The sequence below is a fragment of the Natator depressus genome, chromosome 28, assembly GCF_965152275.1.
Source record: "Natator depressus isolate rNatDep1 chromosome 28, rNatDep2.hap1, whole genome shotgun sequence".
Classification (NCBI taxonomy): Eukaryota; Metazoa; Chordata; order Testudines; family Cheloniidae; genus Natator; species Natator depressus.
The window spans coordinates 948675-964506 of record NC_134261.1 but is presented as its reverse complement, the minus strand read 5'-3'; the positions used below and the strand labels follow the sequence as shown (position 1 = coordinate 964506).

General features: G+C 66.8%; 2 protein-coding genes across 2 annotated transcripts; one reads left to right on the top strand and one right to left on the bottom strand.

The window, feature by feature from the left end:
• Positions 1 to 914: 914 nt before the first annotated feature.
• Positions 915 to 7130, top strand: SPAG7 (sperm associated antigen 7). The gene is made up of 7 exons (XM_074941146.1): positions 915 to 1055; positions 4069 to 4136; positions 4255 to 4343; positions 5313 to 5397; positions 5849 to 5938; positions 6187 to 6343; positions 7001 to 7130. Exons 1-7 carry the CDS (start codon positions 965 to 967, stop codon positions 7117 to 7119), a joined length of 699 nt encoding a protein of 232 aa, XP_074797247.1. The 5' UTR covers positions 915 to 964; the 3' UTR covers positions 7120 to 7130.
• Positions 7131 to 8336: 1206 nt separating this feature from the next.
• On the bottom strand, positions 8337 to 14314 carry ENO3 (enolase 3). The gene is made up of 12 exons (XM_074941455.1): positions 14246 to 14314; positions 13304 to 13390; positions 12970 to 13065; positions 11872 to 11930; positions 11405 to 11474; positions 11099 to 11232; positions 10568 to 10790; positions 9606 to 9803; positions 9306 to 9507; positions 8968 to 9076; positions 8821 to 8879; positions 8337 to 8579 (listed from the first exon to the last, which is right to left on the bottom strand). Exons 2-12 carry the CDS (start codon positions 13386 to 13388, stop codon positions 8510 to 8512), a joined length of 1305 nt encoding a protein of 434 aa, XP_074797556.1. The 5' UTR covers positions 13389 to 13390; positions 14246 to 14314; the 3' UTR covers positions 8337 to 8509.
• Between the last annotated feature and the right edge of the window lie 1518 nt (positions 14315 to 15832).

The window sequence follows — 15832 nt, the reverse complement described above, 5'->3', positions numbered from 1 at the left end:
CTTGCTGTATAAAGCCTGCGTATCCCCTGCCCCCGGCTGCCCACACCCCCCCCGACACACCCACACACACACCTCGTGTACATAGTTGTAATATATTGGGGGGAGGAACCCTCAACCTAAAATTATACTGAAGGATATATTTAAAAACAAATCTTGAAGCCGCTCTGGCTCCCCACGGCGCGGGGGGCGGGGAAGAGATGCATGCTGGTAAACGTTAAAACCACACCTGCCACCACCCCCCGTGGTGTTCGCCGCCTGCCCCCTCCCTCCCGCTCCCCAAAATCTCTGTCCCCCACGTTTCTACCTTTTGCATGGGTTTGTTTGTACAAATTTACATTAAAGAGGAAAAAAAAAAACCCTGAAGTTGCTGAGATGTGGGGGGGGGCGGGGGGGCTCGTCCCCAGGGAGGGGGCGCTCCGGCCGCGAGGCGTTTCTGCCCCCCCCCACACACACACACCCCCCAGGGTGAGGGACGCGACGCCCCCCGGGCCGGGCCTGCGGAACCGGCTGCCCCTGGATGGCGATGTTACCCTGCGGGACTCCTCGCTGCAGGACGGGGGGGAGGGGGCGCTGGAATGAGGGGGGCGGTTCCCCCCCCCCGACAGGACCGGCCCCGGTGTGGGGGGGAGGGGGGCGTCTAGTCCCCACCCCTGAGAATTGGGGAGGGGGGTGTCGATGGGGGGAGGGGGGGTCCTGAACTTGGGGACCCAGGCATCCGGGAAGGGGAGGGGCTGCGTCTTTCCACCCTCTCCCCCCCCCCGCGTGTGCTGTGGGGGTGCGCGGCCCTGCGCCTCCCCTTTAATCCCCCGCCCATTATTTGCCCGCCGACGCGGCCCTGCGCCTCCCCTTTAAGGCCTCGGGGCGGGGCGTCCCTCCGCCCCTTTAAGGCCGCGCGCGCGGGCGGTGACGCCGGCGCGCGGTGACGCGAGCGCGTGACGCGGCGGAAGGGGCGGGGCGCGGCGCCATGGCGGAGCTGGACCTGCTGGGCTCCATCCTCAGCGCCATGGAGCGGCCGCCCGGGCTCGGCGACCAGGAGACGCGGCGCCGCGCGCGAGGTCAGGGGTCGCGGGGGCGGGGCCGGGGCCGGGGGGGACCAGGAGCGGGAGCCCACAACGCCCCCCCCCGCGCCCCTTGGCCCCGCCCCCCGGGACAGGGCCCCGCCCCCGGCACTAAGCCCCGCCCCCCGGGACAGGGCCCCGCCCCCGGCACTAAGCCCCGCCCCCCGGGACAGGGCCCCGCCCTGTAGCCCCGTGGCCCCGCCCCTAGCCTCTGAACTACCCCCCGCAGCCCAGTACACCGTGGCCCTGCCCCCGCCCCCGGGGAGCTCTTTCCGTCACCCCCCACCCCGTAACCACATGGCCCTGACCCGGGGGGAGGGGCGCTGTACAGACCGGGCTATAAATAGACGTAGGGGTGAGAGAGGGGCGCTGTACAGACCGGGCTATAAATAGACGTAGGGGTGAGGGAGGGGCGTTGTACAGACCGGGCTATAAATAGACGTAGGGGTGAGGGAGGGGCGCTGTACAGACCGGGCTATAAATAGACGTAGGGGTGAGGGAGGGGCGTTGTACAGACCGGGCTATAAATAGACACGGGGATGGGGGAGGGGCGCTGTACAGACCGGGCTATAAATAGACGTAGGGGTGAGGGAGGGGCGCTGTACAGACCGGGCTATAAATAGACGTAGGGGTGAGGGAGGGGCGTTGTACAGACCGGGCTATAAATAGACACGGGGATGGGGGAGGGGCGCTGTACAGACCGGGCTATAAATAGACGTAGGGGTGAGGGAGGGGCGCTGTACAGACCGGGCTATAAATAGACACGACGATGGGGGAGGGGCGCTGTAGAGACTGGGCGATAAATAGACACGGGGTGAGGGAGGGGCGCTGTACAGACCGGGCTATAACTTGATGTAGGGGTGAGAGAGGGGCGCTGTACAGACCGGGCTATAAATAGACGTAGGAGTGAGGGAGGGGCGCTGTACAGACCGGGCTATAAATAGACGTAGGGGTGAGGGAGGGGCGCTGTACAGACCGGGCTATAACTAGATGTAGGGGTGAGGGAGGGGCGCTGTACATACCGGGCTATAAATAGACGTAGGGGTGAGGGAGGGGCACTGTACAGACCGGGCTATAACTAGATGTAGGGGTGAGGGAGGGGCGCTGTACAGACCGGGCTATAAATAGACGTAGGGGTGAGAGAGGGGCGCTGTAGAGACCGGGCTATAAATAGACGTAGGGGTGAGAGGGGCGCTGTACAGACCGGGCTATAAATAGACCTAGGGGTGAGAGAGGGGTGCTGTAGAGACCGGGCTATAAATAGATGTAGGGTGAGGGAGGGGTGCTGTAGAGACCGGGCTATAAATAGACATAGGGGATGGGGGAGGGGCGCTGTACAGACCGGGCTATAAATAGACGTGGGGTGAGAGAGGGGCGCTGTACAGACCGGGCTATAAATAGACGTAGGGGTGAGGGAGGGGCGCTGTACAGACCGGGCTATAAATAGACGTAGGGGTGAGGGAGGGGCGTTGTACAGACCGGGCTATAAATAGACACGGGGATGGGGGAGGGGCGCTGTACAGACCGGGCTATAAATAGACACGGGGATGGGGGAGGGGCGCTGGACAGACCGGGCTATAAATAGACGTAGGGGTGAGAGAGGGGCGCTGTACAGACCGGGCTATAAATAGACACGGGGATGGGGGAAGGGCGCTGTACAGACCGGGCTATAAATAGACGTAGGGGTGAGGGAGGGGCGCTGTACAGACCGGGCTATAAATAGACACGGGGATGGGGGAGGGGCGCTGTAGAGACTGGGCGATAAATAGACACGGGGTGAGGGAGGGGCGCTGTACAGACCGGGCTATAACTTGATGTAGGGGTGAGAGAGGGGCGCTGTACAGACCGGGCTATAAATAGACGTAGGGGTGAGGGAGGGGCGCTGTACAGACCGGGCTATAAATAGACGTAGGGGTGAGGGAGGGGCGCTGTACAGACCGGGCTATAAATAGACGTAGGGGTGAGAGAGGGGCGCTGTACAGACCGGGCTATAAATAGACCTAGGGGTGAGAGAGGGGTGCTGTAGAGACCGGGCTATAAATAGATGTAGGGTGAGGGAGGGGTGCTGTAGAGACCGGGCTATAAATAGACGTGGGGTGAGAGAGGGGCGCTGTACAGACCGGGCTATAAATAGACGTAGGGGTGAGAGAGGGGCGCTGTACAGACCGGGCTATAAATAGACGTAGGGGTGAGGGAGGGGCACTGTACAGACCGGGCTATAACTAGATGTAGGGGTGAGGGAGGGGTGCTGTACAGACCGGGCTATAAATAGACGTAGGGGTGAGGGAGGGGTGCTGTACAGACCGGGCTATAAATAGACGTAGGGGTGAGGGAGGGGCGCTGTACAGACCGGGCTATAAGTAGATGTAGGGGTGAGGGAGGGGTGCTGTACAGACCGGGCTATAAATAGACGTAGGGGTGAGGGAGGGGCGCTGTACAGACCGGGCTATAACTAGATGTAGGGGTGAGGGAGGGGCGCTGTACGGACCGGGCTATAAATAGACGTAGGGGTGAGAGAGGGGCGCTGTACGGACCGGGCTATAAATAGATGTAGGGGTGAGGGAGGGGTGCTGTACAGACCGGGCTATAAATAGATGTAGGGGTGAGGGAGGGGTGCTGTACAGACCGGGCTATACACAGACACCGACCCGCCTGGGGCTCACGCTCAGGCCGGCAGCGCTGAAGGTTCCCGGCTCTGCGCCGACCCCGGTGTCCTCTGGCACCAGGACCCCCCTGCGGAGCCGGCGTCAGGCCCAGGACCCCGCCGGTCGCTACAGGGGGGCCCTACGGACTGAGCCACGCCGGGGAGACACACCCAGCCCTGCCCCGCCATGGGGCCGGAGCTCTCAGCATCCTCAGGGGACCCCGCGCCCCCCAGAGGCCAGGGGTAACCCCAACTTCCTGGGAAGGGGGAAGGGCACGTCTGCGAGGGCACCCAAAGGAGAGAACCCAGGAGTCCTGGCTCCCAGCCCCCCTGCTCTGACCCACCCCGATTCTCTCGCCCCGGCAGAACAAGCCGCCCGGCTGAAGAAGCTGCAGGAGCAGGAGAAGCGGCAGAAGGTGGAGTTCAGGAAGAGGGTGAGTGACCCACAGAGGCGGCCGTAGGGCCGGATGGGAGCCAGCGCCCCCCAGAGGGGCCAGGCCCCGTGCCCCATTCCCCGCCCCCCTGAGCCTTCCCTTCCGTGTCCCCTCGCAGATGGAGAAGGACGTGTCTGACTTCATCCAGGACACCGCGCAGACCAAAAAGAAATTCCAGCCCATGAACAAGCTTGAGCGCAGCATCCTGTGAGCCTCCCGGGGTGGGGGGCCGCATGTGGGGTGGGGGGTATCTCAGTGCCGGGCGAGGGGTCCCCGGGTCCCCGGCCGCCCCGCCCCAGAGGTGGGCGCGTCTCGGCGCCGGGCGAGGGGTTCCCGGGTCACCGGCCGCCCCGCCCCAGAGTTGGGCGCGTCTCGGCGCCGGGCGAGGGGTCCCCGGCCGTCCCGCCCCGGAGCTGGGCACGTCTCAGCACCGGGCGAGGGGTTCCTGGGTCGCCGGCCACCCCGCCCCGGAGCTGGGCGCGTCTCAGCACCGGGCGAGGGGTCCCCGGGTCCCCGGCTGCCCCGCCCCGGAGCTGGGCTAGTCTCGGCCCGGGGCGAGGGGTTCCTGGGTCGCCGGCCGCCCCGCCCCGGAGCTGGGCGCGTCTCAGCACCGGGCGAGGGGTTCCTGGGTCCCCGGCCGCCCCGCCCCGGAGCTGGGCGCGTCTCAGCACCGGGCGAGGGGTTCCTGGGTCGCCGGCCGCCCCGCCCCGGAGCTGGGCTAGTCTTGGCCCGGGGCGAGGGGTTCCTGGGTCGCCGGCCGCCCTGCCCTGGAGCTGGGCTAGTCTCGGCCCGGGGCGAGGGGTTCCTGGGTCGCCGGCCGCCCCGCCCCGGAGCTGGGCTAGTCTCGGCCCGGGGCGAGGGGTTCCTGGGTCGCCAGCCGCCCCGCCCCGGAGCTGGGCTAGTCTTGGCCCGGGGCGAGGGGTTCCTGGGTCGCCGGCCGCCCCGCCCCGGAGCTGGGCTAGTCTCGGCCCGGGGGGAGGGGTTCCTGGGTCGCCGGCCGCCCCGCCCCGGAGCTGGGCTAGTCTCGGCCCGGGGCGAGGGGTTCCTGGGTCGCCGGCCGCCCCGCCCCGGAGCTGGGCGCGTCTCGGCGCCGGGCGAGGGGTCCCTGGGTCCAGCCCCGGGAACGTTTCCTCCGTGTGTCAGTGAGTGTCGTGTCCCCCCTCGCGCGCGGCGCAGGCATGACGTGGTGGAGGTGGCCGGCCTGACGTCCTTCTCCTTCGGTGACGACGAGGAGAGTCGTTACGTCATGATCTTCAAAAAGGTGAGCGACCCCCCCTGCCCCCACATCCTGTCCTCCCAGAGCCGGGGAGAGAACCCAGGAGTCCTGGCCCCCAGCCCTCCCTGCTCTCACCCCCCAGCCCCCGCTCCCCTCCCGGAGCCGGGGAGAGAACCCAGGAGTCCTGGCTCCCAGCCCCCCCCTGCTCCAACCCACCAGCCCCTGCTCCCCTCCCAGAGCCGGGGAGAGAACCCAGGAGTCCTGGCCCCCAGCCCCCCCTGCTCCAACCCACCAGCCCCCGCTCCCCTCCCGGAGCCGGGGAGAGAACCCAGGAGTCCTGGCTCCCAGCCCCCTCTCTCCTCCCAGAAGCAGGGAGAGAACCGAGGAGTCCTGTTGCCCTCGCGGTGTGGGGCTGGGGCCAGTGCTGGGGTGGGGGCAGCGTGCGGGAAGTTCTTGGGGCCGTGGGGTGTCTCATGCTCTGCCCCCCGCCCCTCAGGAGTTCGCACCGTCGGACGAGGAGCTGGAGGCCTATCGCTGTGGGGAGGAATGGGACCCACAGCGGGCCGAGGAGAAACGCCGCCTCAAGGTGTGTGGGGCCCCCCCCGGGCTCTGCTGGCCCCAGGGCTGGGGGGGATCTTGGGGGGCTGGGGCATCTCTCTCCCTGTCTCACTGTGGGGGGGGGTCATCCTCATGGGCGGGGCCGAGGTGTCGCCTCCCTCTCTGTTGGAGGCGTGTCTTTCTCTAGGTGGGCGGGGCGTACCAGCATGGGTGGGCGGGGCTGGGGGCATGTCCCCATCCCATCTCACGCCCCCCCACGGTGCCCCTCCCCCCCAGGAGCAGGCTCAGAGGGAGGCGGAGCAGGAGGCTCTGAGGGGCCCCGCCGTGGTGAACCCCAACACCGACTACAAGGACAAATACAGTCACCTCATCGGCAAGGAGGCCGCCAAGGACGCTGCCCACACCATGCAGGCCAACAAGGCCTACGGCTGCGGTGAGCGCCGGCCCGGACGCCTGGGTTCTCTCCCCGGCTCTGGGAGGGGAGCGGGGGCTGGGGGGTTGGAGCAGGGGGGGCCGGGAGCCAGGACACCTGGGTTCTCTTCTCAGCTCCAGGAGGGGAGCAGGGGCTGGGGGGTTGGAAATGGGGGGGGCTGGGAGCCAGGACTCCTGGGTTCTCTCCGTGGCTCTGGGAGGGGAGTGGGGGCTGGTGGGTTAGAGCAGGGGGGGCTGGGAGCCCGGACTCCTGGGTTCTCTCCCCAGCTCTGGGAGGGGAGCAGGGTCTGGTGGGTTAGAGCAGGGGGGCTGGGAGTCAGGACTCCTGGGTTCTCTCCCTGGCTCCGGGAGGGGAGTGGGGGCTGGTGGGTTAGAGCAGAGGGGGCTGGGAGCCAGGACTCCTGGGTTCTCTCCCTGGCTCCGGGAGGGGAGTGGGGGCTGGGGGGTTAGAGCAGAGGGGGCTGGGAGCCAGGACTCCTGGGTTCTCTCCCTGGCTCTGGGAGGGGAGTGGGGGCTGGGGGATTAGAGCAGTGGGGGGCTGGGAGCCAGGACTCCTGGGTTCTCTCCCTGGCTCTGGGAGGGGGTGGGGGCTGCTGGATTAGAACGGGGGGGCTGGGAGCCGGGACTCCTGGGTTCACACCCCCGCTCTCCCGTCCAGTTCCCGTGGCCAACAAGCGGGACACGCGCTCCATCGAGGAGGCCATGAACGAGATCCGGGCGAAGAAGCGGCTGCGGCAGAGCGAGGACGAGGGGCCGGGCGGGGCTGCGACCTCCTAGTGCTGTGGGGGGGGGAAGGGGGGGCGTCTTGCCCAGAGAGGGGCGGGGGGGGGGAGCAGATCGCAGGGAATGACCCCAAACCTACTGCTGTGTGTGAACCTTGCTTGGGGCATCCCGGCCGCCGAGGGGGGGGCTGCCGTGCCCCCACGTGCCCAGCTTACCCCCTCCCTCCGTATTTACCCACTAGCCTAGGAGAGTTTTTAGGATTTCAATGTGGGGGGGGGGTATTTTAAGTGATTTGTTTGGAATTGTTTTTTCTCTCTAGTTGTGGGGGGGAGGGGAGAGTCTATTTTTGGGGTGTGTTGCGACTGGGGGGGCGGGAGGCGGGGAATAGAGATCTGGGTGCAGTGTTGCCTTCCCCCACCAGAGGGCGCCTGGGGCCTCAGAGCCGGCTGCAGCATCCCACTGCTGCCACCAGAGGGCACTGCTCATATGGGGGGGGTCCCCCAAACGTCTGACCTCCCCCACCCTTGGGGAAATTAGCCTGTCCTTGAGGGGGAGGAGAGGGGCTGGGACCCCTGCAGGGGGGGATCCCTGCCTGGGAAGGGGGGCTGTCTGGGGGTAATTTTAACCTGTTCTCCTTGCTGGGAGCTCCAGGCCCCTCAGCTAATTGGTGGTGGCCGGGGGCGGGGGAGGGGGGGATTTGCTCGTTATTTAAGTGTAAATAGAATCAATCCCCAGACCCCAAGCTCTGAGCGGGGGGCAGCCAGATCCCTCCCCAGCCTCCCAGTGTGTGGTAATGGGGGGGGCTGCAGGAGCAGCGCTATCACCCCAATAAACCTGTCTCTGTTGAATCACGATCAACCCGCCTCCTGCTGCCGGGGTGGGGTTTTGGAGCGACTTGGTGTGAGCAGGGCTGGGAGCCGCTGTGTGTCAGGGGCCCCGTACCGCACCCACCGGAGATTCCCCATCCTGCCCGTGGCGCTGGGTCCAGCCGGGGTCAGGCTGCCAGGGGTCTCTGCAGCAGCCATGGGGATGGGAACAGTCACGGCGGGAGACCCCCCCGGACCTCCTCGCTGCATCCACTGCTCCCTTGGGGGGCAGAACCTCTCTGTCACTCTGACCTCCCCCCTTACATCCCCCTCCCCGCGCAGGGGAGAGAACCCAAGAGTCCTGGCTCCCAGTCCCCCCGTTCTTACCCACCAGGCCCCCCACAAGCGAGGATTGAACCCAGGCGTCCTGGCCCCCAGGAAAGAACCACACCGAGACGCTGTCTGTCCAGGTGCCTTTATTCAGAGCCCGGCCCGGAGATGCCGCGGGACGATGGGGCTGGACCCAGTGCGGGGAGCCCCGGTGGCGAGGGTCCAGGCCGGGCCCCGTCCCTCCAGTGCCGCCCCCGCCGTGGGGCAGGGCCGTGCCGTGCCGATGCTGGGGGGCGCGGACGAGGGGCTCACTTGGCACGAGGGTTCCTGAACTTGCGTCCCGCAAAGTGAGCTTTGTCGCCCAGGGCCTCCTCGATCCTGGGGGGGGAGACAGGGAAGGGGGTGAGCTCTGGGGGGGGTTCAGATGGGGGGACCCTGTGCCCCATTCGCCACCCCCCCAACCCAGCCAGTCCCCACCCTGGGGCCGGGTTGAAGCCGGCGCCCCCCAGAGGGCACAGGCCCCTGGCCCCATTCCCAGCCCTCCTGAGCCCGCCAGGCCCCACCCTGGGGCCGGGGGGCAGCCGGCGCCCCCCAGAGGGGACAGGCCCCAGCCCGTTACCTCATCAGCTGATTGTATTTAGCCAGGCGCTCAGATCGGCAGGGGGCTCCAGTCTTGATCTGTGGGGAGAGGTAGAGCCGGGGTTAGGGGCTCGGGGCGGCTGTGGGGGGTGCAGGGGAAGGGGGGTGCAGCCCCCCTGCTGCTCACCTGCCCTGTGCAGAGCCCCACCACCAGGTCCGCGATGAAGGTGTCTTCGGTCTCCCCGGAGCGGTGACTGACCATCACCCCCCAGCCGTTGCTCTGGGCCAGCTTGCACCTGGGAGGGGGAAGCGGGGGGAGGAGGGTGTCTGTGGGTGCTGCTGTGCGGGGGGCGGGGAGGGGGATCCAAATCTAACCCCATCCCCCCCCACGCGCAGAGAGAGAACCCGGGCGTCCGGGCTCCCAGCCCCCCCCCCGCTCTAACCCACCAGCCCCCGCTCCCCGAGCCGGGGCGAGAACCCAGGCGTCCTGGCCCCCACAGGCCCCGTCCCCCCCCGGCGGCTCACGCCTGGATGGACTCGGTGACGGAGCCGATCTGGTTGACTTTGAGCAGGAGACAGTTGCAGGCCTTCAGCTCCACGGCCTTCTGGATGCGCTTGGGGTTCGTCACCGTCAGGTCGTCCCCCACGATCTGGATGGGCACCTGGGTCAGGAACCTCCGCCAGGTCTCCCAGTCGTCCTGGTCGAAGGGGTCCTCGATGGAGACCACTGGGGGGGCACGCACAGGGTTGGAGCCAGCCTCCCGAGAGGGGGCAGGCCCCCACCCCATTCCCCGCCCCGGGGGCGAGCCGAGACAGGCCCCTCACCGGGGTAATTCTTGATGAAGCTCTGGTACAGCTCGCCCAGCTTCTCCCCGCTGATGTGGCGGGCGGGGTCGTCGGGGGATTTGAAGTCCAGGTCGTACTTCCCGCCGCGGAAGAACTCGGAGGCGGCGACGTCCATCCCGATCACCACCTTGTCGGGGTACCCGGCCTTCTCGATGGCCGACTTCAGCAGCTCCAGCGCTGGGGAGGAGGCGAACAGGCGACGGGTCGGCCCTGGGGACGCACGTGGGGTGCCCCGCCCCAGAGGTGGGCGCGTCTCGGCGCCGGGCGAGGGGTCCCCGGGTCACCCGCCGCCCTGCCCCAGAGGTGGCCGCATCTCAGCGCCGGGCGAGGGGTCCCCCTGTCACCGGCTGCCCCGCCCCAGAGGTGGCCGCATCTCGGTGCCGGGCGAGGGGTCCCCGTGTCACCAGCCGCCCCGCCCCAGAGGTGGCTGCCTTTCGGCGCCGGGCGAGGGGTCCCTGGGTCACCGTCTGCCCCGCCCCAGAGGTGGCCGCGTCTCGGCGCCAGGCGAGGGGTCCCTGAGTCACCAGCCGCCCCACCCCAGAGGTGGCCGCGTCTTGGCGCCGGGCCAGGGGTCCCCGGGTCACCAGCTGCCCCGCCCCAGAGGTGGGCGTGTCTCGGCGCCAGGGTCCCTGTAGACCGTGACCTTTCCTGGCCCAGCAACGCTCACCATGCTCCCTGCGGCTCCGGTTACCAGCAGCTGCACTAATTATGGCTGCGACCTTTGACGAGGGAATCGGGGGCTGAGGTGAAAACCCAGCCTGAGAAAGTCTTGAAATGCAACCGCAGGCCTATAAGTAGCTGCTCCCCCCTTCCTGTCAATCTGCAGCCAGGGAGTGGAGTGGGAAGGAACCCAGGCATCCTGGCTCCCAGCCCCCACTGCTCTCACCCACCAGCTCCCACTCCCCTCCCAGAGCCGGGGAGGGAACCCAGGGGTCCGGTACCTTCGTTGTTCTCCAGGATGTTGGGGGCGAAGCCGCCCTCGTCCCCCACGTTGGTGGCGTCCTTGCCGTACTTGGCCTTGATGACGGACTTTAGGTTGTGGTAGACCTCGGCCCCGATGCGCATGGCCTCCTTGAAACTGGCGGCCCCCACCGGCAGGATCATGAACTCCTGCATGGCCAGCTTGTTCCCCGCATGGGAGCCCCCGTTGATCACATTGAACGCCTGCCGGGGGAGGAGGGACAGCATAGAACCCAGGCGTCCTGGTCCCCAGGTGCCGCTAAACCCCACTCTCCTCCCAGAGCCATGGAGAGAACCCAGGAGTCCTGGCTCCCAGCCCCCACTGCTCTAACCCATCAGCCCCCACTCCCCTCCCAGAGCCGGGGAGAACCCAGGAGTCCTGGCTCCCAGCCCCCACTGCTCTAACCCATCAGCCCCCACTCCCCTCCCAGAGCCGGGGAGAGAACCCAGGAGTCCTGGCTCCCAGCCCCCCCTCCCCTCCTAGAGGAACCCCGGCGTCCGGGGGCTCTCACCGGGACAGGCAGGATGAGCTCAGCGTTGCCAGCCAGGTCGGCGATGTGGCGGTAGAGGGGCACCCCCTTTTCCGCAGCCCCAGCCTTACACACCGCCAGAGATACCCCCAGGATGGCATTGGCCCCAAACTTGGCTGTGGGGGGAGACAGATAGGATTAGCCCCCCCATGACAGTCAGGTAACAGGGAGGGATCAGCAGGGGGCGGGGAAGGGGTGGGCTGCAGTTTGGTGAGGGGGCTGGAGGTGAAGGGGCCAGAGCGGGAATTGGGGGCTGGCAGAGGGTCGGTGGCGATGTCTCTCACTCACATTTGTTCTCTGTCCCATCCAGGTCGATCATGAGTTTGTCGATTTTCTCCTGCTCCACAACACTGAGTTTCTGGGATGTGGTGGGGGGGGGGGGAACAGTGGGGGGAGGGGTCACACAGGCACCATGGGTAACTTTGCCCCCCACATCCCCATCCAGGACACCTCACCCCGCTGCCTCCCCTACTCTGCCAGGCGCCAGCCCTCCACACACCACCCTATACACAGCCTATTGTACCCAGGGACCCCCCACAATATATCTAGCCCCCTTCCCCAGCTAACCCCACTCCCGGGCCTCCCTCTAATACCCAGATATGCCCTCCCCAGGGACCCCCATGTCCTCTGGGCCTCCCCCCATAGCCAGGTACCCTCTGGTACCCCCCCACAGTCAGGTACCCCTCCATGCCTGTGTACTGCCCAGACCCCCAGTACATGAGTACTCCCTACAGGCGTGAGCGGGCGGTGGTTACCTTCTCCAGGAGGGCCGGCACAATGATTTTGTTGATATTTTCAACAGCCTTCAGCACCCCTGTGGGGAGGAGGACAGAGATGTCGTACCCAGCTGGTCTCTACGGCCCCACCCGCTACCCCAGTGCCCCCGCATCCATCCCAGCTGGCCGCCTGGGCCATAGTCATTTAGACAAGCCCAGATTTCATTTTAGGAGATTGGGAGCTTTATTTAAATTAAATAACTACATTCTAAGGAACTAACAAACCACCCAAGAATGCGCCAACCAGCACTTTTATCCAGCCAATGAGCCAACCAGCCAATTAAATCAGTCAACCAATGAATGAACCGGTCAACCCAACCAACCAGTAACCTCTCACACAACCAGCCAATGAAGCTCTCAGTCAAGACTACCAACCGGTCAACCAATCAACCTCACAGCCAGCCAACAAACCAGTCAGCCACCCAACGAACATCTCAGCCAACCAGCCAATGAACCGGTCAACCAGCCAATCAACCTCACAGCCAACCCTATCCACCAACCAGCCAACGAAACTCCCAGCCAACGAGCCAATCCTAGCAACCGCCCGGCCAATCAACCTCACAGCCAGCCAACAAACCAGTCAGCCACCCAACGAACATCTCAGCCAACCAGCCAATGAACCGGTCAACCAGCCAATCAACCTCACAGCCAACCCTATCCACCAACCAGCCAACGAAACTCCCAGCCAACGAGCCAATCCTAGCAACCAACCAGTCAATGAACCTCTTGGCCAACCAGCCAACCCTACCTACCAACCAACCAGTCAATGACCCTCTCGGCCACCCCTATGGACAAGGCAAGAAACACATCCCTGAATCCACGGGCTGCTCCCAGGGGCTTGCGCCAGCAACTCCCGCTGGGGTGACTGGAAGCGCCCCCCACCGCCCCGACCCCAATATGGGTTCAAGACTTTTATCACCCCTGGGCATTTGTCCAGCAAGCAGCCGCACCTTGAACTAACCCGGCCCTCACTTTGGACGGAGGGGCGTGGGGGTGGAGGGCAGGGTGTGCGGGGAGAGAGGGATACATCTTCCCGCCCCCGGTTAGCATCACCCCCCTCCCCCGAGGGCCCCTCACCTTTGCCCAGGTATCGGGACTTGTCCCCGTCCCGCATCTCCAGAGCCTCGTAGATGCCGGTGGAGGCGCCGCTGGGGACAGCGGCCCGGAAACGACCTGGGGGGGAGAAGCAGGGGGAGTAACTAACACGGGGTTCCCCCCACAGCCAGGAGAGCCTGACCCCCACCAGCCCCCCCATCCTCTCTCGGGATCCCCCTGAACCCCAGCCTTGGGATTACCCACCCTGTCCCCATGGGAATCCCCCCCCGCAGGTACCCAAGCCCTCCCCACACATGCACCTCCAGCCCACTCCTCCCTCTCCACACCCCAGTCCCCCCTGGCCCCCCCGACGCACCCTTGGCCGTGTGCAGATCCACCTCAACCGTGGGGTTCCCACGGGAGTCCAGGATCTCACGGGCGTAGATCTTCTGGATGGACATGGCTGGCGGGAGAAAAACAGAGGGGTGGCGGGGGCCTCGGAAAAGCACATGCCCCAGGCTTGTCCCCCCCATACACAGCCACCCCCTCCCAGAGCCGGGGAGAGAACCCAGGAGTCCTGGCTCCCAGCCCGCCCTGCTCAAATGCACCAGCCCCCACTCCCCTCCCAGAGCCTGGGCGGAGGTGTGGGGGGCAGAACCCAGGAGTCCTGGCTCCTAGTCCCACCCACCCTGGACCCACTGTCCAATCTGGAGCAGGTCTGAGCCTTTTAACATTCACACCACCACACCCACACCCTGGGCAGCTGCCAGGGTTAAAAATAGACTCACGTACACCCGGAGGGCTGGCCACTGGAGGAAGAGGTCACCCCATCCTCTGATAGTGGGGAGCCTGCAGCTGGGACCCACACAGGGGCAGACCCTGGCCTCCCCTACCCCCAGCCCTGCCGGTGCCCCTCACTCCCGACCCGCAGCCCCCTGCTAGCCCAGCCCTGCCCCCCCGGCCTTGCCGGTGCCCCTCACTCCCGACCCACAGCCCCCTGCTAGCCCAGCCCTGCCCCCCCGGCCCTGCCGGTGCCCCTCACTCCCGACCCACAGCCCCTGCTAGCCCAGCCCTGCCCCCCAGCCCTGCCCGTGCCCCCAACTCCCGACCCGCGGCCCCCTGCTAGCCCAGCCCTGCTGGCGCCCCTCACTCCCAACCCGCAGCCCCTGCCCCCCCAGCCCTGCCGGTGCCCCTCACTCCCGACCCGCTGCCCCCTGCTAGCCCAGCCCTGCCCCCTGCAGCCCCGCCGGTGCCCCTCACTCCTGCCCCTCCAAAGGGGCAGCGGACCAGAGGGGAGGGTCCTGGCCCTGGCACTCACTTGGTGGGGTCTTGTCTCCGGTCGGTGGCTGTCAGGGGGGTGGGCAGCTGACAGTGCCCAGGCGGTGGCTGCCCCCTCCCTTTTATACCCAAGGTCCCCGGCATCCTCCGCCCACCCAGGGCCAGTTAGGGACTGTCTGTAAGTGCCCTGCCCGTGTGGGGACAGGCCAACCCCAGACAGGCCATTGGCACCTGCACAAATATGTGGCTCCATGAAAGATCCCAGCATCCCTCACGCACAGCACCACCCCTCCCACAGCCGGGGAGAGAACCCAGGAGTCCTGGCTCCCAGCCCCCCCTGCTCTGACCCACCAGCCCCCACTCCCCTCCCGGACCCGGGGAGAGAACCCAGGAGTCCTGGCTCCCAGCCCCCCTGCTCTGACCCACCAGCCCCCACTCCCCTCCCAGAGCCGGGGAGAGAACCCAGGAGTCCTGGCTCCCAGCGCCCCCTGCTCTAACCCACCAGCCCCCCTTCCCCTCCCGGAGCTGGGGAGAGAACCCAGGAGTCCTGGCTCCCAGCCCCACTGCTCTAACCCACCAGTCCCCCTTCCCCTCCCAGAGCCGGGGAGAGAACCCAGGAGTCCTGGCTCCCAGCGCCCCCTGCTCTAACCCACCAGCCCCCACTGCCCTCCCGGAGGTGGGGAGAGAACCCAGGAGTCCTGGCTCCCAGCCCCCACCGCCGCTCTAACCCCCAGCCCCCACTGCCCTCCCAGAGCCTGGATAGAATAAGGCACTGGGGCATTTGGAGACCACCCCCCTCCCTTGTCTGACAGGTTATTAGCCATGGGTCCCTCAGGGGCTTTCTCCTGTGGGGCAGTGGGGGTGGGGACGGGGGTTGCCCGTTACTGGGCTGACCGTGGCCTCTGTGCGAGCTTCTGTGAGTCGGCTTGCGGGGGGGGCATCAGGCCTGGTGCGGACAAGGAAAGGGCGGGATTTGACCCGAATCCTCCACACACCCCGTTCCCTGGGCTGGACAAGGCCCCTGTCTCTGCAGAGCGCCCACCCCACACACCCCTTGGGGCCCACTGGGGCAGCTCCCAGAACCCGCAGCCTGTCCCCTCTGGGTGCGCCAGCTCCCTCCCGGTCCCAGGGGGCTGTGACCCTGGCACCCCCCCAAGGGGCTGCCCTTTCCCCATTGCTCATTCCTATGGGGGCTCCCCACCCCCACCCGGCCGTGCGGGCCTCTCCAGACAGCCGGGGCCCCTTGGAGCTGGTCTCTAGCCCTATATTTAGCCCCCCGGCTAGTTCGCTAAAGGTCAGAGATCCAGGGCGCCCGTTCCAAGCAGCGGGGAAAGGACACGGCAACCCGAGACGCTCGCCTCACATAGCACGTGGGGGGGGGTCCCCGTCCCGCGGCTGCTGGGATGCAGGGGTCCGGAGCGACACTGGGGGGCGGGGGGGGGGTCTCCATCCATTCACACCAGCCCCACTGAGAACCTGAGCCCTGAATGCGTCACACTGCCCCGTCTGGTGGGTTAGAGCAGGGGCGGGGCTGGGAGCCCGGACTCCTGGGTTCTCTCCCCAGCTCTGGGAGGGGAGTGGGGGCTGGAGGGTTAGAGCAGGGTGGGGACTGGGGGCCAGGACTCCT